General features: G+C 42.6%; 1 protein-coding gene across 8 annotated transcripts in view; it reads left to right on the top strand.

Moving 5' to 3' along the window:
• MACROH2A1 (macroH2A.1 histone) overlaps nt 1-26,012 on the top strand; it is a 198,593-nt gene that overhangs the window by 137,137 nt on the left and 35,444 nt on the right. For all 8 annotated transcript variants that reach the window (XM_086931512.1, XM_086931508.1, XM_086931510.1 and 5 more), the window contains exon 9: nt 14,978-15,152. In XM_086931512.1, coding sequence (XP_086787638.1) covers nt 14,978-15,152 — 175 coding nt within the window. The remainder of the gene's footprint in view (nt 1-14,977; nt 15,153-26,012) is intronic.

The following is a 26,012-nucleotide window of genomic DNA, read 5'->3' as shown; positions in this document are numbered from 1 at the left end:
CAGATGGAGAATGTATAATAAATCCGAGAAAATCTAATAAAATGAGCTGACATGTCTCTACTCCAAAAAGGAACTTTATGTAGCACATGTCACGGCTCTGGTAACCTCACTACCTTACCTCATCACCTTTTTACTGCAGGAGGTAAACACAGCTCTGATGTGCAATTTCATTGTCTCTCAAACCATGTGTGTCCTCTGGTGAACTTTTCTTTCCATGCCAGCTAGTGCAGAACGGTGAAGAGAGCTACCCTCTGTCATTTTCTGCAGGCTTTTCTTTTGTTTTGTTGATACATTTTGGGGTGTAGGTTTTTCTTCAATGTCAAAGAAGACTTCTGGACTTGAACTTTGTGGTGGGTTCCATTGCGTTATGTTGGTGACGGATCTGCACCTAATTTGTCTCTGGTACCTTGAGCGCAAACATACGTTTTGCTCCGACTTCTTGGCCATGGTTCTGAAGGCTTTGAGGGAGCAGCCCCTAAAGCTGCTTGTGGCCCGGCATATGACTCCATGCCGTTCGCCCCGGAGGTCTTGTTCACAGTCAGGGTCGAAAGCAAGGTCCAGAAGTCTTAAGCCCTCATCCTCCCATTCGAAGTCTCCGGGCGGTCAGGTAAGAGGCATAAGAAACACAAGAAGGAGAAGCATACTGCTGTAGGCCTCATTCTGTGGAACCTACACCTAGTTCGTCTCTGCGTTTCCCCACCTTTCCAGGAGCTGGAGCGACTCCCACCCAGCTTAAAATTCTGATGCCATGTGCCTCATATTTTGGCAACCCTACACTCCTGGTGTGCCTTCCGGCACCGGTGGCTCGGAAGGGGCTCCATCGGGTTTCGTGCCGAGTGCTCTGGCCTCGGCACTGAAGCCCCTCTCAATGGATCCAGTGGTGGATCCAGACTGGTGCCGGTCGTGCCTCAGCGACCTTCCCCGGCGCCGGTCTCCACTCAGAGACTCCCAACGCCGCTGGCCTCATTCTTATCCCCAATGACTCTGAGCCAGATTAACCCTTATTGACGCCGACAGTACCCTTGGGCCCTAGGTTGATTCCTCATTCTTATTTTGAAAAGCTAGGAATGGTGGAAGATTGGCAGGGGTTTACAAGACCAGCCTGAGCAGGAAATGGACTGGTATGAGGAATTGGTGAGGCCAGTGGACTGGATACCTCCCAGATTCTGGCATGCTCCTCCCCCTCCCACCCCCCACTGTGGCTATGGAGGAGAGAGCTTCATACGCTATGGTGATGAGCAGGGCAGCCGAGGTCCTGGACCTTCAGCTCCCTTCACATGAAGTCAAGACTAACATCTTAGCAGAGGTCCTGCAGCTAGGTGTCTCCTCCTCGAACCCTTCCTGCCTTTTAACGAGGCCTTGACTGATGTCCTTTTGAGTACATGGTCCAAGCCCAGCGCAGGGGTTCCTGTCAATAGGACAGCCGCCCACCGTTATTGCCCTGTTACCGGTAATCTGAAATTGGTCCAGGCCTCTACCACACAAGGCTCGTTCCCTTCCGCACCCCTCCGGACAGGGAATCCAAGAGACTGGATAGTTTAGACAAGGTGATTTTATTTCTTCTGCCAGCCTTGCATTTTTGTCCATGAACACTGCATGCCTATTGGGCTGTTATGTCCATTCCTTGTGGTAAATGGTTGCATAAGTGCTGCCACAGGTCCTGGAAGAGGCCCAGGCTATTCTCTCTCAAGAGATATCCAACAGGAGATATGCGGCAAAGTTCACCATTCCTTGTGCGCTTGACACTACCGACTCACTGGGCAGAGCAACATCCTCTACGGTGGCTGTTTGAGGACACGTGGCACCCGTCGCTTTGGAGACCAGTCAGACATGGCCCTGGAGTACTTTTAAGGACTTGCTGGCTACAGCCAAGCCCTTGGGCCTTTTGGTAACCACCCGCCCCCTATCTGCTTTTTGCTTCTCTTGGGGACACGGAAGGGACTTGCAGTCACGCCAGCCATATCCCAGCCACAAGAGCACGCGAGTTCAGCGACCTCTGCATGGCCATGGGCGTGGCTTCTTTCCACACCTTGGGTCAGGGGGCCTGAAGTCTAGTCAGTCCTCTCCTCCCCCTGGAGCCTCTAAACCTTCATAGCCTGGCCCTCGAAGGTCATGGGCGTCCGTTTGGTGGCAGGATCAACCATCATCTCCACCACTGGCAAAACATCACATCGGAGGAGTGGGTTCTTCAGATAGTCTGAAAGGGCTACTCCCTCCCCTTTGAGACTACCCCTCACTCCATGCCTCCAACTTACGACTGGCTGACGGAGGACCACCTGAACTTGCTTCAGAAGGAAGTCAGGACTCTCTTGGCCAAGGGAGCCATAAAGAGCCATAGAGAGGGTTCTGGCACCAGAAGTAGGTTGTGGTTGCTATTCTTGGTACTTTCTGATCCCACAAATGGACAAGGGCCTTCGTCATTATTCTAGATCTGCAAGCCTTCAAAATGCTCACTCTGGCTCTGGTCTTGTCTGCCCTAGACCATGAGACTGGATGGTTCACAGTGCTTCCGTTTGGCCTTACCATTGCACCTCGGGTGTTCACCAAGGTGATGGCAGTGTTCACAGCTCATCTGTGCAGATCAAGGATGCCAGTCTTCCCCTATCTAGACGACTGGCTGTTGAAAACAAACCGGCCCCAGACTGACCTCTCCCACCTTCAGAATATGGGGAATCTCATGCTCTCACTGGGGTTCACCATCAACGTGCCGAATTTACACCTGACTCCCTCTCAGATGCTCACTTTCATCAGAGCTGTTCTGGACACTGTGCAGTTTCGACCTTATCCTCCTGAAGGGCAAGTTCAGGATATGATACAGATGTTTAAGCCTCTATTCTGGATTTCAGTAAGACTGACTCTGAGGCTGCTGGGTATCATGACCTCCTGCATCTTGCTCCTGACACATCCCAGAAGGCATGGGCGGGCTCTGAAGTGGGACCTGAACTTCCAGTGGGCACAGCATCAGGAAAATCTCTCCGACATGGTCCACATTTCGCAGGAACTGCACAAGACCTGGAGTTGTGGCTGGCCAACTGCAATTGGGCGGGTGTGGTCCTGGACCCTTTATGAGGGCTGGCGTCTCTTGACATGGCTGGAACAGCCGGGCATATCAATGGTGGTTCAACACCTGATAGGTTCCCAGAACGCCTGGGCAGACAAACTCAGCCACCGATGCCTAGAGGATCGTGAAAGGCGTCTCCATCCGGAGGTGGTGCAGTCTCTTCCAGTACTGGGGAGAGCCTTGGCTAGATATGTTCGCCTCCGCCGAGAATCCCTGAAATCTCAGCAGTTATGCGCGCTGGAGTTTCCAAGGAGGCTCTCGCTCTGCAATGCTTTTTGTCTCGAGTGGAGCTCAGGCCTCCTGTATGCCTATCCGCCAATACTACTTTTGTCCGGAATGCTCCCCATCAGGAGTAACCGGGCCCAAGTCATTCTTGTGGCTCCTCACTGAGCACGGAGAGTCTGGTATTCAGAGCATCTCCAACTGAGCATCGATTTTCGGATCAGTCTGCCCCTTCGGGAGGATCTTCTGTCGCAGCAGCAGGAGAGGGTCCTCCAGCTGAACCTGTCAACTGTACACTTTCTTGTGTGCCGATTGAGCTGCAGCAGTTGACAGCATTCAACTTTCCTCTCAAAGTCTGTGATGTGATTTTGGCAGCCAGGCATCCCTCTACTAAGATCGTGTATGCCTGCCAGTGGCAAAAATATTTAAAATATTTACAGAAAAATCTATTGATCGCCTTTCTGCTTCCCTATCTCAAGTCCTTCTGTTTATTTTGACCCTTGCCCAGCAGGGCTCTGCTATGGGTACTCTTAAGGGGTACCATTCAGCCTTGTCTGCCTACTTGAGGCTGCCGTACCAGCCCTCTTAATTAATATCCCCTTTTGTAAACAGATTTCGTAAGAGGCTTGTATAAATCTTCCCAGCTGCCTCATTCATCATATCTCAGCGGGACCTTAATTTGGTTCTCACCTTCCTGATGTGCACTCCATTAAAACATCTGCAAAAGTGTCCCCTCCGGCTGATTTCTATTAAAACAGCCTTTTTAGTGGCAATAACTTCTGCCAGGAGAGTGAGCAAATTACAGGCTCTGTCACCCAAGCCTCCTTACCTGACCATCTTACTGGATAAGTGTGTGCTTCGCACTAGGGCCTCTTTATTACCAAAAGTTGTACCATCATTCCGTGTGGGACAATCTGTCACCTTGCCCACTTTCTATGCTGCCCGCACCTCTCTAAAGAGGAGGAGCGACTTCACCGTGCGGACCCAAAAAGAGCGTTGTCGTTCTGTCTGGTAGACGACCAAGGCTTTGTGGCCTATATTGGATCAAAGAAAGGCTGTGCAGTGCAGAAGAGGACCATCTCACGTGGGTTGTCTTTTGCATCAAAATGTGCTACGCTCTGGCCAAAAAACAGCCTCCTGAAGGCTTAAGAGCTTATTCCATCAGAGCTAAGGCTGCGACCACAGCGTTGCAAAGGGGTGTTCCAGTCCTTCACATTTGTCAGGCAGCAACATGGGCATCACTGCACACGTTCACTAAGCACTACTGCTTGGACAGTCCAGTCCACAGCAGCAGCTTTTTTGACTGCTCTGTCCTGCAGGACTCCCCTGTCTAAACTGGCCCACAGTCCATCCTCCGAAGCAGTATTTTGAGGTTGCATTGAGTATGAAGAAAACCCTCTAGGAGTTAGTGGTGTCAATCTGAATGATCATTCTCTTTTGTTTGATGAGGGTGAATCTGAGAATATAGAAGCATGGACGGTCGTATTAAAGGTAATGATGAAACCTGCAAGAGTTGCCAGATGAGATAAAAAAAGTATGTCCTCCTACCATATTCAGAGATTACGTAATGGATTAAATATTCATGTTTAGCAATTTCTTATTATGTATCTTGAATATTATATGTTTTGCTTTGCTAAAATTTAAAGGGAAAAGATGTGTGATGGTGTAGATTACTTGCAGTAGTGGGGTAGAACTTTTGTTAGGTAAGAGTTCTGTGGGATTGGGGATGAAAGATTCGAAGGGCGACAGGTTCTACTGGAGGCAGTTGTGAGGAATCCTACTGCTGCAGAGCCAAGAAATAAAGTGTAAGCTTACATTCTACTGTGCCTTGAGCTTCACTGCAACAATCTCAGCCTGCTCCAGTTGTTCCAATGATTTACCCTGTATTAGTACATTGAAATATTGAGAGCTCTATTGAAAACAATGAAGTAGAAGTGGCCTATATAACCGTTATCAGCTCACTTCTCTGAACATTACAATATCCTATAACACAGCCTCAGCGTCTCTTTTCCCTGCCTTTCCAAATTATATGGCTTGGGCATTGGGAAGCGAAAAGCAGAACCTATGCATCAGGGCACACAGGAGCCTTTCTGCTGCCTCCTTAGCTCACAGTTTCACTGGAGCCTCGGAAGGAGGGAGGGGGAAAGCTGCTCAGCTCTTTGGTCTCAATGAACGAGGCTCTTTGGTCGAATGAACGAGGAAATGCAGTTTTACCAAATCCATGCGAAACCAGAGGCTGACTTCAGCCTCCTTTTACAGCTATTGTTGTGACTGTTCAAAAGCAGGTGACCTGCATGTGTTCTGTTGCACATTCACAGCAACTGATGTGAAACAAAAGCTTCACAGTCATGGGGCTGGGTGGGTGACGATTCCAACTACCTCATGTTTCGAGAGGCCTTTGTCTTTTTTTATTTAGGCGTTTGCCCTCAGGGTTAGAATGTTATAATAGACTTATAGCACACAAAAGCAGGGTATACCAACCATTTAAGGCCCTCTCCCTTGTGAAAGACCTTTGATGGCTGGTATAGCCCACTACTGTTGGCTCTAAAGCAGGAGGCTGCTCTTCTCCCACTTCACTCCAGAAGTCTTGAACCAACTCCCCTACCTCATCAGAGCAGCCAGCTCTATCCTCTAGTTCTGTAAAAAAAACAGAAACTCTGGCTCTTCCAATAGACCCTTCTCGAATGAGTCAAATGCTACATCCTCCGATTGTGCCAGAATGCCCACAAGGGTGAAACACCCACACTACAAATCTGTATAACATAGAATAGGAAGGCTTGTGCCTGGTTGCAACTCCATTATGCAAGCAGAGCTTGACTTTCATCTTCTTCAATGCCCTTGCGAACATGTTTGATAGAATAGACTGCTCTAACATCTTAACTTTGGAGTACACAATGGGGGTAGTGGATAATATGTAGCTGTTAATCTGATGTAGAAGGTTGTGCTGAATTAATCCAGTTAAGGATTCACCATTTGTGATGAAGGGACAACAACTAGTTTAATGAAGAATAGAACTCTGGTAAATCTTAATGTCAAGATTTCCAAAGATTTAATGAATTGGTTTTTTGAATGAACCCCCCAAAAATGTGTTATGCAAGGTAATGATTGACCTATATATTTTCACTTATTGAAATGTTGACAGTATACACATTTTTGTGGTATTGAGGTTCATGCAGCGAGGCATGCCAAATTTCTTCTGGCAAAGCATGTCTTCTCTTGTTTTGTTAGTCATACTTTTATTGTGTACAGGTGCTAGATTTTAGGTAGCACTACAAACCAGTTCTCAAGAACCTCAGATGATCTCTAATCAATTCAAATTGCAACGAAAACAGCTATGTCATTCACTGATAAAAGCAGCAGACTCCTTGACTTTGGTGAATTTGTTATACCGTGTGTAGGCTTCAAAGCTATTTATTATTTTTCAGCAATGTGATAGCATAAAAATCTAAAGAGCAAGACACCACCAGCATGTCATTGGTGACATTTCCTAAATTGCAACATAGGTTTCTGATTTCAGTTCCCTTCATGTTGATACTCCTTTTTTTATTGCTAGTGGTTCAAGTGCTAGTACAAAAAGGAGAAGGGACAGTGAACTTCCTTGTCTTGGTCTCCTGTGCCTTCTAACTGGGTCAGTCATATCTTCCACAAATAAAACATTTGACGGAAGTGGAACACATGTAAAAGGCACAAGTTCATTCTAAAAATAATCTCATAAGTTAATTTTGTTTTCCCAATTGGCACTACCAAATGCCTCCTGGGCATTTGTGTGTGTGTTTAATTAGCTGTATTTAGAATATAGGCATATTCAAGTGAATAGTATAGCAAAATGTGAAATGAAGCCAGCAATAATAGTAAAACCAAATATGCAGTACTAAAGCTGTTTATATTTTGTGAAATTTATCTGGAAAAAAAAGGAAGAAAGAGGAGAGAGAAAAAGGTGAATCAGCAACTAAAGACCGATAACAGTATTAAAGAATAATATGGAAAATATGTATTACAAAGAAATAGATGGTAAGTAAAAAAGAGAATGGAAAATAGAATAAAGTTAAGAATTTGAAGAGAATGTAAAGGTTCACAGTGGTTTACAATTTTTGGAAAGCATAGAATTAGTATTATGCATAGCTACTTTGTCTAAAAAAAATTGCAAATGACAACTAATATAATTTTCTATTTAATTGGTACATACAAGAGGAGGCAAAAGTGATATCTAATCTATGATAATTAAAAAAATTATACGATCATGCTTTAAATGCAATGCTAGAGGAACATTTGCTATTAATCGTAACTTGTTGAAAAGTTAAAGCTAACATAAGGTCAAACAAACTATTCTTATGAGCAGTTGATGCATCAAACTCATATAAACTTCCTAGAAAAAGCAAAATTGGAGACATAACACAGTGTATGTGAAACATATTTTTAAGTTGTTACCAGACTTTTTCTCAAATGATTGCAGTAAGGGGACATAAAAAAAGAAGGTGCATTAGATCTTCATTCAGATGACCACACGACCAACAAGCGTTATTATTAGTGTTGAAGAAATTGGCAATAGAAGATGGAGTATGATATATAATGTGATAAAAAACAAATAATGATTGAGTGGTGGTAGCAGTTCGTGAAATTCTAAACTCTAGACCAAATTTTATCCCAAAAGGTTATATACCAAGCTCATCCCAAATTGGCTTCCCATTGTAGCTCTGTCTTGGTGTTAGCTCGATAAAGATTGGGTGAAGAAAGAAATTTGTAAATAAGAGAAGCTTTAGGGGTAGAAGCCAGTATTCTGATTAGAGGCAGATCCGACTGAGAGAATGAAGGATTTGAAGGTAAAGAATAAAGAATTTCCAAATTGATATCTATAAGGATAGTAACAGTATACCAGAACGATCGAGGGCACTGAAAAGTTGCTTGGAATTGAGGAAAGGAGAGAGGATTGGATAAGTGAAGAACCCATATTACACCCTTTTGCCTCCAAGATTTCCAATATAGCGGTTTAGTTTTTTATGGTAAATAGCTGATTATACCAAAAGGGGGTTTGTAGAAAAGAATCATAAGATATGAAATGAAATTGACAATAAGATTTCAACAAAAGTATGCTGAAATAAACGTAAAGTGGCAGTAGCAATCATAGAAGAAAAAGAGAGAATTTCTCCAGTAGAGATAGGTGCAAGTAAGACTTGTTCAACGTCAAACTACAAAAGAGTGAATGAGGAGGGAGACGTAAGGAGCCATTTCGAGGCCTGTCTCAAACATAAGTCTTTAGGACACGTCCAAAAATCATGAAAATTTACCCCACTCTTTAGTTGTCTTTTTTTAAGATGGCACAGGGAAATCCTAGATCTTTTTCTTATGCCAAAGGAAGGAAGATAGGAGAGAATTCACTCTTTTTAAAAAAAATTACAAGGAATGTGTACTGGAATCATGGACAAGATATACAACAAAATAGGTGAAATCATCATTTTAATGGAGTCAAGACGACCCCTCCAGGAAGTGGATCAAGGATTCCAGGAATATAGTAATTTATCAATTCTATTAATTACTTCTTTCTTGTTTATATGTTTATATAAGTAATGAACCAAGTGCCTAAACATTTAATTTTAAAAGTATTCCAGTGAAAGCCAGTAGAATCAAAAGAATGTTTAAAACAGAATTTGGTAATGGGCAAAACCTCAGTTTTGGCCAAAAAATGTTTATAGCCCATACTAAAGAGAATTGATATGTATAAAAGCAAGGCAGGATTTGTACTGTGCGGATTACCGAGGCAACGAAGAATGACTGCAACTCCATACTAAAAACCTCTTATTAAATTATTTTTATGAATTTTGGACAAAGAATGCTGCAGGGCTAAAAAAATAAGAGTGGAGATAAGGGACAACACTGCTAAACGTCTCTTTTTAAAGGAAAATATTGGGAAGTTTGTCCATTAACCAATACAGAGGCTGTGGGCTCCTTATATAGAAGAGATAAGTGAGATATTAGGACCAAATCCATGCTAAGCAAGAGATTTAATGAAAGGTCAGTGCACTCTGTCAGATGCTTTTTCTGTATCCGTAGCAACAGCAGCCAATGGATAAGAAACAGTTATTTAATACATTGAAAATTGTCTAGAACTTTCTGAGACCAGTCTACCTTTAACAAAACCAGATTACTCCTTACCCATTAATTTAGGTAATACTGGTTCCAGACACAAATCTTACAATTTGGCAAAAATGTTATAGTCTACTTTTGCAAGAAAAATTGGTCTATATTTTTTTTTACTGCATAGGGTACCAACCATCTTTGTGATGAGACATATGTTAGCCTCCTGAAAAGTACCACCATCAGAACCAGACGTATAAAAAACCTGAAATCGCTATAAAAGTTTAGGTAAAAGCATATTTGAGTGCTTCTAAAACTCCACTGTAATGCCATCTGGTCGTGGAGTTTTACCTTTTTTGAGTGAATTGAGAGCTTTGAGTAGTTCTGAAATTGATAGGTTGTGTTCAAGGGATGCAACATTATTAGTGAGAAGGCGAATGATACTTTTTTAAATAGGCCTTGATAAGAGAAGGGTCAGCAGGGTATTCCGTAATATATCGGTTTTGATAACACTTCAGCAATTCCTCTAAAATATCTTGACCTTTTGACAACTGTTTTCCACTAGGAGACTGAATAGAATCATTTAAGGTATGTTGTTTTGGGTTTTTTAAATAATTAGCTAAGAGTTTTCCTTCTTTTTTATGCCCTCTATAATAACGAGTACTACTATGAAGTAGTATGAGGAAGCATTGTCTGTAGTTAGTTTATTAAACTGAACTTTACCAAAAACAATTTCCTGTAGATTAGAATCTTGAGCGTAAGTATAGAATTGGTGCTTTTTAATATTAGATAATAAGAACTTATGTTGTCTCGCAAAGTGTTTCTTTTATTTTGAAACAAAACCAATAATAAAACCTCAAGCTGTAGCTTTAATAGTATCCATAATAATTGGGGAGATGCATCTGATTCTTCATCAAATGCAAAAAAATCATCACCAAAAGAAGCAACAAAGGTAGAGAAAACTTGGTCAAGTAAAAAAAAAATATTGAACCTTCACCTACCGGATTCGGGATGTACTGGGAGTAGGTCCATATCTGCAATCACTGGGGCATGGTTAGAGATAACAATAGGTTTAATGGTAGAATTAATTAGGTTTTGTGAGAGTGGTTTGCTTGCAGAGATGTGATTTAGATGAGTGAGAATACCATGAGGAGGGGAATAAAAAGAAAACTCTTTAATAGAAGCATTGCATAATTGACATGCATCCAATAGGTGGTTATGGCAAATAGTAGATTTAAATTGCTTGTGTGCTATGGGGAACAAATCAAACTTGGGACTGACGATCTGTAAACTGAGCTACAATCTGGTTACAGTCATTGCCTAGAATAAAAAAAAATCATTGTTATATTGAAGACATTTCTTGGAAATGTGCCAAAATAGGTAATCCGGGTCGGTCGGCCCATATACATTGCAAACAGTTAAAGAGATATCGTTAATAAGGAGCTGAATAAATATCCATCTGCCTTTTGTATCAATCTCTTGAGAAACATTGCACTTCTATTTCTTGTGACGTAAAATATTTATTAGTGTTTCTTATTGAGAGCAGGTGAAACAAAAATAGAACCTACCCAATGACGCTTGAGTTTTAAGGATTCTAAATCTGCAAGATGAGTCTCTTGAAGGAGGACTAAGTCTGGATTATAAGAAGCTAAAGTTCTCTGCCTTTTTTAGCATTAACAAATCTTTTCACATTCTAAGAAACAACTCTGAGTGTTATAAGTAATCAATACATATAAAACTATTTGGTCTAGAATAACAACAGAAGAGATATCAAATATAAAGAAGGAAGAGGTATAGAAGGAGAATGGGTAAAGAGCAAGAGAGGGAAATGAAGACTATAGAACATAGAAGAGAAAGAAAATAAGAGAAAAAATAGAACAATAGAGAACAGCACATGTCAGAAACTAACAACTGAGAGCTTGTGCCTTGTTGAAGAATAAGAGGAATAAGGGGGTGGTGATGCACAGATGAAGACGGCACAACCAAATAGGGACAATGCGCCACACTGGGACGTTACACAGGGAGATGGGAAACAAGAACACATGAAATCGTGATTGCATGCAAAAGAATGGCTGGTATGCAACTTTGAAGGTGCAGGGATAAAATAAGCCATAGCGAGAACTCTTAGCCCGCAGCACCAGGCGAAGATTAAGAAAGCCTTTCCTCCTGTTAGCAGTAGCTGAGGATACATCCTGTGAGATAAATATCTTCTCACCAGACCACAGAAGTTGTTTCTTAGATTTGGTGGTAGTTAGAACTTTCAAAAGATCCATAAATTCTATAAAGAAATTAATTGCACCATGAGATTTAAAAGGAGCTGACTAGGAGGATGTGAGGACCTAGTCTCTGTGCGTGCTGGATGTTTAGGGTCGTGGAAGAAGGCAACTCAAGAAGCTTTGGTAGACATGAGGTAAAGTAGTCCACAGGATCTTATCCTTCAATACCTTCAGGAAGACTATATAAAGATTGTTTATTGTGTCTGCTTCTGTTCTTGGGGTCTTCTACTTCTTTTTTCAACATGAGGATACCTTTTTCCTAACCTGAGATTTTAGTAGTTTCATATGCGGACATCACTGACTCATTACTCCACCGATTATAATCTAGACTCCATATATGATCATTTATCTGCAAGGGTTTGAATCTGGGTATGTGTTTCCTCAATAAATTGTCTTAGGGCGCTAATCTCTTCTAGCACGGTTTCTAAAGAAATAGGAGTAGAGGTCTTGTCTGGAGAAGGGGTTCATGTTTGAGCCTTTTGTTAGCGGCAGAAGCTGAGTGTGTCTTAAAGAAGTAGTAGTTGTAGGAAAGGAGCAAGAATTAGAAGAATGTGCCACATTGAGAGAGAGACCTGTTACCCTCCATGACGGGTTCTCCAGAGGACAGACCCGAGTCCAATATTTTAATAGAAGGACTTTTGCTGGAATATGTGAATTTCCTAATTCTGCCCATAATAGAAACTTTTTTTAGCGCTCGAGGAGTGGCTATACGTATCAGAAGCTCTAATAGTGTTTGAGTAAGCAATGCCACTGAGACAGGATACAGAATATAAATAACCTTGCTACTCGAGCAATTATTTAATTGAAATATGAAACAAATACACTGCAAATAATAGACTTTCTACACTGCAGCCAAAGACACTTGCAAGCAATACAGTTGATGCGGTAATTCTCAAAACGGTGGCTGACACAAATCCCCTTGTTTGTGGAAAGAAAGACTAGATTTTGTGTCTAGCAAAGTATCACAGAAAGCCTGAAGTCACCTTATTATGGGATCAACGAGTGAGACTGAACACGGTATAAAAAAATGTCCTTTCTGCTCACATAATTCTTTCAGTGAAAGTCTATTGCGAGGGGTATTTGAAGTGATTAAAAATGCCAAATCTTGAGAAAATACAAAAGTAGCACAGGTGGTTAAAAAGGGCAATGAAGAAATAGCACATGGAAAAATAAAAAACTCACTAAGCGTGAATCAATGTAATTTGTCACTGCATAAACTTGTAGTTCATTCCCTCGACGTGTTCAATCACCAAATGACGGCCACAACATACTTAGAGGTGCCATCCGCTCTTTTGAGATCAATGAGGCTAGTTTCTGTGGAGGTGAGGTGTCACCAAAAGCCTGATTACTTCTTTCTTCTGAGACTGGATTAGATGGACCAATGTCCTTACTGCCCAGGTAATAGTAGTAGTAATAACTTTATTTGGTAGCCAGGTACCATCAAAGTATATATATACACATAACATTTCAATAAATATATCAAAGTGCATTTTAAAATATCGTCCATCATTGTTTATTTTCCCTTTTTTAAAAAAAAAGAGATATAGGCTATTCAAAATTCCTTTCCTTCCATTGTTACTAACAAGTAAAAGCAGAAGCTGTGGACAGGCTAGGCTATGTGCAGATAGGGCAAACTCTTTAAGACATGTAAAATGTACCTTTCGACTTGGTACATAAAATACATGCACAGGTAATTATTTCATGGATACGTTACTGTAAAGATAGGACAAACTCTTTAAGACATGTAAAATGCATCTTTCGACTTGGTACATAAAATATATGCACACGTAATTATTTCATGGATACATTACTGTGGTAAAAGAATTCAACTGAAACACCAAATCGTGATTACAGTAAAAAAAAAAAAGGTGAGTTGAATAGTGAAGGCAACCAAGAATTGGTAGGTTAAACTCACTGAAGAGGTTTCATGTTGTTGAGCACACTTCTGCCAGAGATGCGCTAAAAATGTTCCTCCTGATGCAGCAAAATCCAAAATGGTCACTGAAAATTTCAAAGCAGCGCCATCCACACATTTCAAGAGAAAAAAAATCAATATAATGCATCGGGCAAAGTGCCTACAGACACTGGCTGTTGCTGAAGGAGAGAACATCAGGTTTTCCAATTAAAAGCGCCTGTGACCGCACAAATGCAGACAGCGGTACCGGTAAGAAGCAGAGCCTCACATTCAGATAGCCACGCCCCAGCCTCATGGGCATTTGAACTCCATATTATACCACAAGAATATCTATCACTGCCAAGTTAGATGATGTCTATTAACTTTGTTATGTAATATGGCCCACTGGTCTGGTCTACCCTGGATTCACTCCCATTGGGTGCACCTGACACTAAATTGGGGTGGACCATATTACAGATAAAGTGTATTCGCTTTAGTGTAGGTGCAAATACGTGCCAGTAAGAGGTCCGCTTTGAACTGGACTGAACTTTAAGAATGGAGCAGGAATTCCTCTGCCTTTGGAACGACCCATGCTACTCTTCCGCTGTCTCTTCTCGGGGGGCACACTGTTTGTTCTACTTCGGGAAACAACCGTTAAAACACATGCATTACGATGCATGCTTTTACCCCGCATGCCATTGCAACGAAAATGGCTTGCTGTAGGGGGTATTAGGTGTTGGATATAACTCCAACACCTTTCCTACTGTTGTACAGAGTGGAGTTGGAATAGTAAATTATACTATTCCAAACTCCAGGGCACCCCAACAGCAAGTCAGGGAAAAAAATTTGTGTTGCAACGGCATGAGGGGTAAAAGCATGCGTTGTAACATCATACAACCTTCTACTTCTTATGTGGTGCATATTTTGTGCACCTTCTGTGAGCTTATTAGCCCCTGTCCACTCATTGATAATGTAGATAATATAGAGTGGGTTCAGGAGTAAAGACGTTCTCTAGTTTGCATAGGGGTTACGCCTGGGGTTGTTTGAAGCTGAGTTTGCTCTTGTATGATCCCCATTGAACGGTGATGGATTAAACCCAGATCTTTTGACTGGGTGCGAGTGTTTGATTGATTCAGATGCTCCGTCCATCACCACCCCCTTTTGTACCCCATTGCAGAAGGGGCAGTACTAGCTTCCTGAGCCCCCCTGTAAAATGGAGTGCCCCTTAGGTTCAAAAGCCCTGTGAGCCCTTCTAGAATAAGGTCCCTTGTCTTTGTATATCTATTTAGGAATGTATTGCTGGAGTGTTTTTGCCCACACTTATCTAAAAGCATAATCATAATTTCTTATAACTGTCCTTAGTAAAGCACCATGTCGGAGATCTATGTAAAATGCAATGTATATTTCCTTTTTACTGCTTTAATGGAGTTTCCCTGTGTTGTTTATCATTAGCTGCCATCAGTGCTGGCCACGGGTTACCAGCCAAGTTTGTCATCCACTGTAACAGTCCAGGATGGGGATCAGATAAATGTGAAGAACTTCTGGAGAAAACCGTGAAGAATTGCCTGGCTCTTGCGGACGAGAAGAAGCTGAAGTCTGTGGCGTTCCCCTCAATCGGGAGCGGCAGGTAAAAAGGCTACAAAGGCATATCTTTTAAACATTTAAAGACTGTTATTTTCAGTAGCGTCAACGAAGGGGAATTTTGTTAAATTAAGAACAATGTAATTTATGGTTCCTTGTGTAATTTTTCGAGTGAAGTAATCAAGGGGGTTAATCTTGGGTTTTTACTTATTGCATTATCTTTAAAATAATCTCGGAGTGTTTGTCATAGGAATTCTGTGATGAAGTCTGCAGCAGGGAATGGCAATAGGCCTGAGTCTTAATACACTAACCAACATCAGTTGAAATTCTAATGCTTCTCTGCGACACCCCAGAGCAACAGCTTGCAATTTAGGCACAGGGAACTTTGCGGAATAAATAAGTACATCAGATCCCATGCCTGAAGTGCCTGCTGTGTAAAACCCACCTGATTCATATTGCTTGTCGCTCCCGGCAAAGAAAAAGCGTCCTGCGCGCAGGAAGGGGAACGCTGGTCAGGACACTTGTCTGACAGTTGAAGGTGCTCTACCACACACGGCAGACCCTGGGGCCTTGACCAATGATTTAGCTAGTAATGTTACTCAGGAAGAGTAAAAACTAGGTAATGTTATGTTCGAGGCATATGAGCTGCAGATCTCACACTGAGCATTAGATCGCCACCTGGTGTTGGGCTTGGATGATTGCATGTTGTTGTCGTCTTAAAAGAAGTCTTTGTAGTCACGAGATGGGTGAATCCTCTCTTGGACGATAGTGTGCATGGCTTAGATTGCTTTTTTCTGCCACGGGGTTCGGATGTAACTTTTCCTCTCCGGTTCGAAATCTACTTTTCCAGTCGTTCGACGCGTAAAAATTTTACCAAACAACTTTCAATATCAATAACTATGGACTCGACCTCATCCCATTGATTCCGGTCGTCGAAGCGGGCTGTTGGGCCTATCCACACCATGAGGCCTACAACTCATGGAAAGGACGCCGTTTAAGATATACCCCGAGCGTGGAGCAAAATTTCCTCACAGAGACTATCACGAGGTGTGTAATCTGTGCTTATTGACAGAACACGACGAGTCAAGCTGTACAGCTTGTGCATCCTTTTGATCCAAGAAGACCATTCGAGATCCAAGGGCCCGTCGACACGATATGCAGAGATCGGCTCCGGAACCGGTGGATATCTTCGACGAAGGTCTATGTGTCCCAGAGGAAGATTCCGATGATCTCCAAATCGTATCTGAGGCAGACAACTCTGATGACTCCATACCTCTGGGTCAACACGTGAGTCCTACTGCCCCTGCCCCAGCACCTATACCTAAATCGAAGGCAAAGGTCAAAACTCTGCCTTCCGGGCCCAGTCGCGACAAAAACACTGCTTCAAAAGCCCGGCCATCGAGCCCGGCTCCGAAGAAAATATTAAAGCCTTCCGGTAGCTCGGGACCGACAAACCGCACGTGCCAATACCACCAGCTCCCTCGGCACTGAAACCAAAAGAAGTCCTGGTTCCAAAACACACTCTGATACCGTCGACTCCTAAAGACAAGACGGCTCCGAAAACAATGAAGCCTGTTTCTGATGCTTCCAAGCCAACCAAAACAGCTTCCAGCCCGAAATCTTCGGTGTCAAAACCCACAAAGCCTGCTTCTGATGCTTCCAAGCCCACGAAACAGGCCTCGACTCTAAAGACAATATCTTTGGTGCCGAAAACTACGCCAAAGAACTTCATACCAGCTCCTAAGGCTAAAGACAAGCTACAACCATGCCAGGAACCGAAAAAAATCGGTGTCGAAAGCAGTTCCTCAGGAAGAGGAGTTTTTCCAGCCTGATCCTTTGCAAAAAAGGATCTACATTGATCCACAAATAGGACATGTCTCTACTATGCCCCAAAGAAAGAGGAAATTGGATACAGCACCTACACCTCCAGTGCCTGTCAAGAAGAAGGATTCTGCCACATCACCTATGCACCCTTCTTCTCCTGTACCCTCTCCTTCACCTCCTCTTCCTTCAAACCTTTCACCTCAAAATTCGCCTCCTCATTCTTCACCTCCACATACACCTCCTCAGTATGATGATGGGTATACCATAGGGGAGATGGGAGACCCAGATGAGCCTTTTTTCCTACCCAAGTGATACACCTGACTGGGAGTACCCAAACCCACAGGGTGTACCAGATATCCCAGATCCACATCCATACCCATCCAAACCATCTCCTCCGCAAGACAATATAGGTTTTGGACATTTACTCAATAGGGCTGCCATCTATCATAATGTCACAATGCACTCCGATGAGGCAGAAGAAGATTTTTTGCTAGACACTTTTGAACATTCCCAAACGTCAGTTCAAATACTACCTATGATTAAAGGGGTCATTAACCCCTTCAGTGCTGATGACAAAGCCAGCTCGTCATGGGCTTTACCTGCCCTGTGCTTATGACGAGCTGGCTTTGTCACAAACAATGGGATCCTGGAGGATCCAGCACCCAGCGGGAAAACCCCTGGCAGCCAAGGTGTTAAGCATGCCCCAGAAGTGTTTAAAGATCCTGTTGAGCTAGGATCCTAAATCTAAGAATAGAGAAAAAGTACAGACCTGCTCCTGGGGATCCTGCCTACATTAAGGGACAGCTACCCATAGACTCCCTAGTTGTTTCAAACGCTAGAAAACGAGCAAACTCACAGACATCAGAGGAAGCACCACCTCCTGATAAGCAGTCAAAGATAATAGACGCTTCAGGCAAGAGAATAGCTGCCCAAGGTAGTAAAATCATGGTGCATAGATAATACACAAACCCTCCTTGCAAGATACGATGGGGCTCACTATGATCAGTTAGAAACACTTTTACAACATCTATTTGACCAATATAAAGCACAGGCAAATGACCTTATACAGGAAGGGAAGCTAATCTCAAATGCCTCGATCAAGTGCGCACTAGATGTAGCAGACACGGCATCTAGAGCAAAAAACACTAGGGTCTTACTTAGACGACATGCATGGCTACGCATTTGAGGATTTAAGCAGGAAGTGCAAACATCTATCTTAAATCAGCCATTCAACCAACAACAATTGTTTGGTCCAGAGGTAGACCCAGCACTTGAGAAAATGAAGAAAGACACTGATACAGCCAAATCTATGGGAGCTCTGCAGTCCACCTAAGCAAGAGGCTCCTTTTGTCGCTCCTTTTACAGAGAAGGCTCCAAGCAAGCTGGAGCGGAAAATTCAGCTTCCTTTAAGACCAACACACAAATGTCCTCCAGTAGAGGATATTTTCGAGAAGGGTATAGGGGCAACAACAACAAGGGAAGAGGTCGAGGAAATAACAATAATGGAACCTCTCCTAACACAAAACAGTGACTTCCTTCTGCTTCCCCAACAACATTCCACTCCTGTAGGGGGCAGATTAACACAGTTCCTACCTGTCTGAAATTCCATCACAACAGACAAGTGGGTAAGACAAATTATCCAGTATAGCTACTGCCTAGAACTTACAGCTACCCCTCTACATATACCACCCAGACAGCGTCCAATGTCTATACAACATCGAGCAGCTCTGCTCAAACAAGAGGTTCTCTCATTGCTTCTAAAAAATGCAATAGAAATAGTTTCATTAAAACATCAAGGAACAGGGGTTTACTCGCTGTATTTCCTAATACCCAAGAAAGACTGGACACTGAGACCAATTTTCGACCTCAGGCCCCTCAATCTATATATACACTCAGATCATTTTCATATTGTTGCAAAAAGGCAATTTCCTTACTACACTAGATCTCAAGGACGCCTACTTCCACATTCCCATACATCCTTCTCACAGGAAGTATCTAAGGTTTGTGCTAGAAGGACAACACTATCAGTTCAAAGTCCTTCCATTCAAAGTCACAACTGCACCAAGAGTGTTTACAAAGTGCCTAGCAGTAGTAGCAGCACATCTCGGAAGACAACACATCCATGTCTTCCTATATCTAGACGATTGGCTTATAAAAGACAAGTCGTTCAATCCGTGTGCCCAACACACATTACAAACGATTCAAACATTGCACAACTTTGGATTCACAATCAACTACACTAAGTCACATCTTCAGCCCTCTCATGTACATTAATAACTAGGGGCTACAATAAACACAGCTACAGCTCTAGCTTATTCCAGTCCAGCCAGGATACAGAGCATCCAAGATTTAGTCACAAAGTTTCAAACACAACACTCTCTCCGAGCCAGAGTGTTGGTGCAACTAATAGGCATGATGGCATCATGCATTTTTATTGTTCCATATGCAAGACTGCAAATGCGCCCATTGCAGGAATGTCTAGCACATCAGTGGAACCAGGCTCAAGGACAACTTCACGACCTGCTGTTGGTGAACAGCCACACACATCGCTCTCTGCAGTGGTGGAACACCAAAAACTGGTCCAGAGGGCGGCAGTTTCTCGAGCCTGTTACACAAATAGTACTTACAACAGATGTATCCCTAACAGGATGGGGATCCCATCTCCTACACCATACAACTCAAGGGAAATGGACAACTCAACAAAAAATGCTCCACATCAATCACCTAGAGCTGCTAGCAATATTCCTAGCACTCAAGTCCTTCCAAGTTTATGTACAGAACAAGACTGTCTTAATCAGGACGGACAACATGACAGCCATGTACTATATTAAAAAAACAGGGGGGGGACACTCTCTGCAACTGTCCCAGCTCGCACAGAACATTTGGAGATGGACCATTCCACAAAAGATACATCTGCTAGCAGAACACCTTCCAGGTGTTCACAATCAGATAGCAGATCTGTGAAGTCGGCAGACACAACAGATTCACAAATGGGAACTACATCAGAAATTTCTTCTACCATTTTTTCACAAGTGGGGTCATCCAGACCTAGATCTGTTCGCCACACATGAAAACGCAAAATGCCCAACCTTCGCCACCAGGTTTCCTCACCCGTTGTCCATGGGCAATGCGATATGGATGAACTGGTCAGGCAGATTTGCGTACGCTTTTCCGCCACTCCCAGTAATACCACTAGTGGTATACAAGCTAAGACAACAGTCTCTAAGTCTCTCAAGATAATCCTAGTAGCTCCCACATGGGCACGACAACCGTGGTTCACAACTCTGCTAGAACTCTCAATAGTTTCACACCAAAAACTGTGTCTAACACCATCCATGCTAATGCAGAACCATGGAGACATCAGACATCCAGATCCAAATCAACTGAATCTAGCGATCTGGCTCCTGAAGTCTTAGAGTTTGGTTACATTAACCTACCACCAGACTGTATGAATATCATTAAGGAGGCCAGAAGGCCTACTACTAGAGCCTGCAATGCAGCAAAATGGAAAGATTTGCTATTTACCGCAATAATAATAAAATTGATCCACTGGATGCTTCTATCCAAAATATTATTTGCTACCTTCTACACTTACAAAGATGTAGTCTAGCATATTCATCTATAAGACTTCATCTTGCAGCCATTGCTGCATACATACCAAATAGACAACATCTGTCATTATTTATTGTACCTGCGATTGAAGCATCTATGGAAGGACTGAAAATAATCATTCCTCCTAGGTTATCACCGTTTCCAGTGTCGAACCTAAACATTGTTCTTACTAGGGTCTTGGGACCACCATTACACAAATGCGAACTGCAATTCCTCCCATGGAAAATAGCTTTCCTTATTGTTATTAGCTCTCTCAGGAGAGTAGGTGAAATTCAAGCTTTCACTATACAAGAACCATTTTTACAACTACACCGTAACAAAGTGGTTCTAAGAACAAATCCAAAATTCCTTCCTAAAGTCATTACTCCTTTTCATCTAAACCAATCAGTAGAGTTGTCAGTGTTTTTTCAAAACCCAGGCTCTTTAGCAGAAAGAACTCTACACACCCTAGAGGTAACAAGAGCCCTTCTATATTACATTGATAGGACTAAAACAGTTTGAAAAACAATTGTTTGTAGCTTTCTCACCACCACATAAAGGCAATCCCATCTCTAACACTGGAATTGCTAGGTGTATTGTAAAATGCATACAAATATGCTATCAAAAAGCAAAACGTACATTAACAATACCTCCTAGAGCACACTCTACACGCAAAATAGGAGCCTCTATGGCCTTCTAAGGGAACATTCCTCTAGAAGACATATGCAAAGCAACAACATGGTCTACAATACATACCTTCACTAAACACTATTGTGTTGATGTGCAAGCAAAGCAGCAAGCTGCAGTAGGCCAAGCTGTCCTCAAAACTCTCTTTCAAAGTACTGCAACAGATACAGGCAACCACCGCTAGGGGAAACACTGCTGTATAGTCAATGCTCAGTGTGAGATCTGAAGCTCATATGCCTCGAACGGTAAATGCTACTTACCAGTATGCATCTGCTCTTGGCATGTAGAGCCGCAGATTCTCACACACCCACCCGCCTCCCCGGGACCTGTATCTGTTCCAGTTCTATCTTAATTAGATATATACACATGGACATCCCTTTTTCTATTTCTACTGACTCTATCATTTCCCATCATGGCGAAAAACCATCTAAGGATGGAGTCGATGCCCATGCGCACTATCGTCCAAGGGAGGAGTCACCCATCTCGTGACTACAAAGACTTCCTCCAAGACGACAACAACATGCAATCATCCGAGCCCAACACCTGGTGGCGATCTAATTCTCAGTTTGAGAATCTGCAGCTCTACATGCCAAGAACAGGTGCATACTGGTAAGTAGCATTTACCTTCTGCTGGTTATGGGCAGGCCTCACTCTTTAAAGGATAGTCTGCTGAACTCCAAACAAAAACAATCTGCCTGCCTAAGCTCCTGGTCAAGGATGTGAGCACCAATACTGGAATAAATGGGGGCCATGCAACAGAACAGAGGGATATTCCATCTCCTCCTAGTTCCACTTCACAGATGCAGGCGATGGAACAGCGCCCACCGCCAATTTGGGAGAGCTACAGCACATCGGGCTGTCACATGACTGCCTTAGGCAATGCAGTGATGCAATCTTATGGCCAAAGAGAGGCCTAACAAACAATACAATTTTTAATGGGCGAGCAGACTCTCCAGCTACGTCCTCAGGCCACCCCTTTTGTGCTGATCCTCAAAGGCGCACCCCCACTGAAGCCAGGTTCTCGGAAAGCCATGACCAACTGCTAAATAAGGTAGTGCACTGTGTAAGTACAGAGACGTTTTAATGCGTGGGCTGTGGCCCAGGGCCCCAGCTTTTCAGGGGGTCCCTGATGGAGCCATCTCTGTTCTGGGGAGAGTTTTGCCTTGATGACCACAAATGATTCTTCAGCAGATTGTTTTAAATATCATTTTCTTTTCATCTATTTTTAATGTGGGTGATGTGTGAGAGTCTATTACAGACATTTGTAGAGAAATGTTGTGTACATTTTATGCAACATCCATACAAAAGTTTCCTTTAGAACAAAACAGAACCACATATATGTGAAATGGGAGGGTGTCACAGATATTGTTTTCAGTAATATTAGTGAACTGCTACTGTGTTACAAGATTGAAAACACATGTCACTTCCCTGAATATTAGATGTACAAAACATTTAGAATTTCGATGAGTGTGCCTGTCAGTGACTTGGCCAAAGAGGACATGAAACACCTGACATTGGACCATAATTTGAAAGCTGTTCTGAACAGGAAACCCAAAATATGTTTGGCCCAGGGCCCCCCAAATCCTTAAGGTGTCCCTGTGTAAGTATGAGGATAGGTGGCCTAGGCCAACTACACAACAAGATTAATCATGTGCAGGGGGTCCCATGAATGGGCAATCTACCGAAGTCAGACAGTAACAACTGTATTGTCGCTATTTTTAAGACCAGTGGTACCATCAGTTATATTTTGCGCAGACTTAACTTCTCAATGCAATATTCAGCTATTGAAGTCCTCTCTCTGGGTCATTTTTACAGACCAGCCGCCATTCCCAGCTGCCTATGTCCAAGTGTCAAACCCTGTTACTACTAGGAATAGATTTCTGCCCCTAACTTGGTTAGATCAACTTGATTGACTTGCAAGTGAATCAGCTGTCCCAGAGTATTCCTTGTGCATTGATGCAGGAGGGGTTATGTCTGCTTTCCAAACAAGAGAAATTGACACTCCCCCAAACAATAAAGGGAAATTTAGCTAACCTGTACCCTAGTATTATTTGAGGAGAAGGGGCAAGATCTGCATCACGTAATGTGGCAGCGCTGGATGCAAACCTGGAGCATTTGTTCTTGCTAAATTTCATTAAACTATCCGCAGTTCTCTGCCTCCTAGAAACCTGGCTCTTGGATCCTTCTTTTATTGGCTGGTTTGTGACCTAGTTTACCTCTGCGGCTCAAGGAGTTATGGGCAGGGCCAAAGGAGGACTAATCTCACAGGTGGCCCTCACCTTTCCAGGCTAGATCATGTGGACTAATCTGGCCTTGCCTCACTATCAAATCATACTTATAAACTGTAATAAAGCTTATATAATATTGGTAAATTTCTGTAAGAATGTTTTTGATGTCAGCAACACAATTTTGAAAAAAGGGGACCCCTACTACTAATGCATTCACTACTTGTAGGGAATAATATGAACTCTCTTTTGTAAAGCAACTAGTAGTGATTAATAAGCCAGAACCTCAAGGAAACTTTACAATTAATCAATTAAATATTGTGACATGTACCAAAATAAACAAAATGTTTGTGATTAAATTGATTTTTTGGATTTTATTTCAATTATTTTCTTCATTTTTGTTAAACATTTCTTATATAAAAATACATATTTTGCATTAAAAAGTCAATCACGTGCATATTATATTTAAAGAGATATATGAAAAGATACTAAACCACAACAAAAAAGAAAAAAGGGGGGGTTAAACAAATGACAATGATCTTAAATAGGGCTAGTGGAGTAAGCAAAGCGGTGGATGGAAACTCTATTTGATGTCAGCAACTCCATAGTGAAATTATTGCAGGAGGATATAGAACATAGTTTGGGTAGTTTTCATAGCAGTTATGTGATTATGTTGTTGGGGGATTTCAATGCCAAACACTATCTAGTGCCCCAAAAGTCATGTGGCCTGTTGAGCATTGATGGGGAACCCACTACACACTTTGGCCTTAAACCATTCGGGAATTAACTTAACCTGCTGTTAATCAAGTACATCCTGATGCTTGCTTTTGATTGCTCTAGCAGGTGCTTAGTAGCTGCTCTCACTTTTTGGGGCATGGTTATTTTAGTCTCTTTGATTTTATTCTAAATTATGGGGTTTTGTATTCCTCCTGATCAATCACAGGCTGCTAGCTACCTCGATAAGCGATCCTTCTCTCAAAAACATCAGGTGATGGCCCATACATTACCATTACTCTTGTCCTTCTCTTCTAATAAGGGAGTCATCGTGAGTTGGGCGAAAGTAGACAAGGAATCCTTCCTTTCAAATTTAATAACTGCATCTTCTATTGATTTTATGAGATGTTTGGAGAAGATCAAGGATGAGAGCACAAGCTAATCAGCAGCTTTGATAAAATCTGTGGAACCGCACGTTAAATGCTCACTGTTAGACTGAATACCCATCGTGATAAATGTGCAAGGTGGTTCGATACCACCTGCACTAATGCCCACAAACTGCTACTGTTTTCACTCAAAGCTGTGCTAACAGATCTGGAAGGGGTCTGCACTTGTAGTAGGGGGTACAAGCCTGCCTTACAGGCATGAGAAAGGACATTAACATAGGAAGCCTACCAAGACCTAGTAAGGGCTAGCAACCTCAAAGATAGCAAGCTCTTCTTGCAAATTGTGGATAGAAATTACCTAGAGAAAGCTCAGGAAGCAGGCTTGATGCAGTGATTCCTCTGGAGGTCTGGGCCAGGCACTTTACTCAGTAATACTCCGACCCTGCCACCTTAGAGGGACATGCTCCAAGCAAGACCCTGCCAAAAACACCTATGGCCCTGATAGCTTCCATTCAACCCTTCTGAGATTAAGAGATCAATGTTACTGATGTGATCAAGGCCATCAAGAGATGCCCTGCTTCAAAAGCCCCGGGCCCCAACGGGATTCCGGCAGATCTTTGTGGTGCAAATTTACACCTTTGGGCCCCCCTCTTGACCAATGTTCTTAAGGCTGTCCTATTCAGAGGCCTGCCCAAGGCCTGGTCACATGCAGCAATAGTTCCAGTCTTTAAGAAAGATCCAAGGGGGATCCAAAGTGTTATCATCCCATATCATTAATAAATTCAGCTGCAAAGATAATAGGAAGCATCCTACTGGAACGGTTGCAAACCTGGGCAACTGATAACCACGTCCTTTCCGATTTCCAGTTTGGGTAGCGTGTCAATTTAGGGACCATAGATCAATGCCTAAACCTATACATGTTAATAGGAATGTATGACGTTACAACGCATACATTTACAACGCATGCACTTACAACGCAGTTTTTACATCGCAACATCCTCTACAACGCATTCCATTACATTACATGACACTACATCGCATTTAAAAAAACTACCTTTACAACCATTCCATTACATCGCATACTGCCTTAACAGTGCATACCATTACATTGCATTTAAGGTAAGTATTTGATAGTATAGGGGTAAAAATTACTATTCTAACTCCAGGGGGTGCAACAGTAGGGTAAGTGTTGGATAGTGTAGGGGTAAAAATTACTATTCTAATTTCAGGGATGCAACAGTAGGGTAAGTGTTGGATAGTGTAGGGGTTAAAAATTACTATTCTAACTCCAATGATATGTTTTGTAATGGTATGCGTTGTAATGCCTGTGTTGTAGTGTCATGCGTTGTAGTGGTATGTGTTGTAATGCCTGCGTTGTAGTGTCATGCATTGTAAAGGATGTTGCGATGTAATGCCTGCGTTGTAAGTGTAGTGCGATGTAATGGTAGCGTTGTAAAGGTTGTTTCCAGTTAATAGACA

The sequence above is a fragment of the Lissotriton vulgaris genome, chromosome 7 (assembly GCF_964263255.1).
Source record: "Lissotriton vulgaris chromosome 7, aLisVul1.2, whole genome shotgun sequence".
NCBI lineage: Eukaryota > Metazoa > Chordata > Amphibia > Caudata > Salamandridae > Lissotriton > Lissotriton vulgaris.
Note: the sequence above shows the minus strand (reverse complement) of the source record. Positions and strands in the feature narration are given on the sequence as shown.